This window comes from Vollenhovia emeryi, unplaced genomic scaffold, assembly GCF_000949405.1.
Source record: "Vollenhovia emeryi isolate VEMERY1.0 unplaced genomic scaffold, V.emery_V1.0 DF947409.1, whole genome shotgun sequence".
Classification (NCBI taxonomy): Eukaryota; Metazoa; Arthropoda; class Insecta; order Hymenoptera; family Formicidae; genus Vollenhovia; species Vollenhovia emeryi.
In genome coordinates, this window is record NW_011958957.1 from 1 (window position 1) to 1,681 (window position 1,681).

The following is a 1,681-nucleotide window of genomic DNA, read 5'->3' on the forward strand; positions in this document are numbered from 1 at the left end:
AGCAGCGGTTCTCCTCTCAGTAGAAGCCGTATTTCCTCTCGAAACCACTCCCTTTGTACCGTTCGAATCCACAGGTCGCGGCCCAGCTGGATTTCCAGCGGGGTCAAGGGGTGGTCGATGGGGGAGGATTTCGGCACCTTGCGTAGACAGGCTGCAACTCTGCGACACGTCGCAGTAACACGCAGGAGCCTGGTGAGGGAGGAATATTTGTGAAGCAGCTCCCAGTACTGAGGTCGATAGGCAGCGGCCACCAGAACCTGTCCGGGTCGTTCTTCCAAATTCGACCTTGGCGCAGGTCTATATTCGGCGGAAGGCCAGGCAGATGGGGAGTCGGATAACCACTTAGGTCCCTTCCACCACAGCTCGCGGTGTATCAACTGATCCGGTAGTAGGCCTCTTGAGGCAAGGTCCGCAGGATTCTCCTTTCCCGGCACATAGCGCCATGACCCGTTTGGTAGGATCTCTTGGATGGCAGACACGCGATTCCGGATAAAGTCCTTCCAGCGTGAGGGGTGAGCCGATATCCACGTCAAGGCAACTGAGGAGTCCGACCAGCAGAAGACCGGTGTGTCAGACAGCTCCAGAGCCTTTGTCGTCCTGGCTATCAACCGAGCTAGAAGCAGAGCGGCAGTGAGCTCGAGTCGCGGAATGGTGAGCCGTTTGAGGGGCGCGACCCTCGTCTTGGAGCACACCAGCTGGACGAAACCTGTATCGTTGTCTGCCAGGATCCTGGTGTAAACTGCCGCCGCCATGGCAAGTTGCGATGCATCCGAGAATCCGTGTATTTCGATCCTCGGAGCGTCGGAGCGAAGAATGCCGACCCATCGTGGTATGGAAAGTGGTTCTAACTGGCGTAGTTGCTGGCGGAACGCAGACCATCTCTCTTGGACATCGGTAGGGAGGGTCTCATCCCACTCAATTTTCAACAGCCAAAGCTCCTGTAAGAGGACCTTAGCTCTTATGACAACTGGTGAAATTAGCCCCAGAGGATCATACAGTCTCGCGATGTCCGAGGCGATCGCTCTTTTCGTGAAGGTGGGTACGCAGGGAATACCAGGCGAGAAATGCAAGGTATCGGAGCCTGGTCGCCAAACAAGGCCCAAGATCTTACTGGAGGACGGCTCAATCTCGACGTCGGCGGATGTCTCCTGATTTGAGCTAGGCAGAAGTTTGGTACAGTTGCTATTCCACTTTTGCAACGGAAGTCCTCCCGCTTCGCAAAGCTGAATCACTTGCCTAATAATCTCCTCGGCTTCGGAGGGTGAGTCAGCTCCTCCGAAGATGTCGTCGACATACCTGCCCTTGGTCATAGGGCCGATCGCCTGGGGGTAACGATGCCCTTCGTCACTCACTAGTTGCTGGAGGGTCCCCATCGCCAAGAAGGGCGCGCAAGTGAGCCCGTAGGTTACCGTTGTAAGTCGATAGGCGAGAAGTTGTTGGTCCGGTCCATTTTTTTTTTACGTGTGGAAATCCTTTATGGATACCCGGGCCCCCCTCCGGGAAGGGAGTTTACATTACGTGGTCCGGGTTATGTGGGACTGCCCCCCTAATGGCGATCGGGTGCGGCCGCTGACATTGCGACCGCTGGGCTTACCGCACTAAAACCACACGGTGGACTGCGCTGTGCTTTACTTGGGGGACGCCCAGGACTTGGCAGAGCCATTACTTCTGAACGCCCCCC

General features: G+C 56.4%; 1 protein-coding gene across 1 annotated transcript; it reads right to left on the reverse strand.

The window, feature by feature from the left end:
* Nucleotides 1-59: 59 nt before the first annotated feature.
* On the reverse strand, nt 60-1,373 carry LOC105558252 (the record flags this gene model as incomplete). The annotated part of the gene is made up of 1 exon (XM_012005840.1): nt 60-1,373. A coding segment is annotated over exon 1 (1,314 nt), but the record flags the coding sequence as incomplete, so codon positions are not given.
* Between the last annotated feature and the right edge of the window lie 308 nt (nt 1,374-1,681).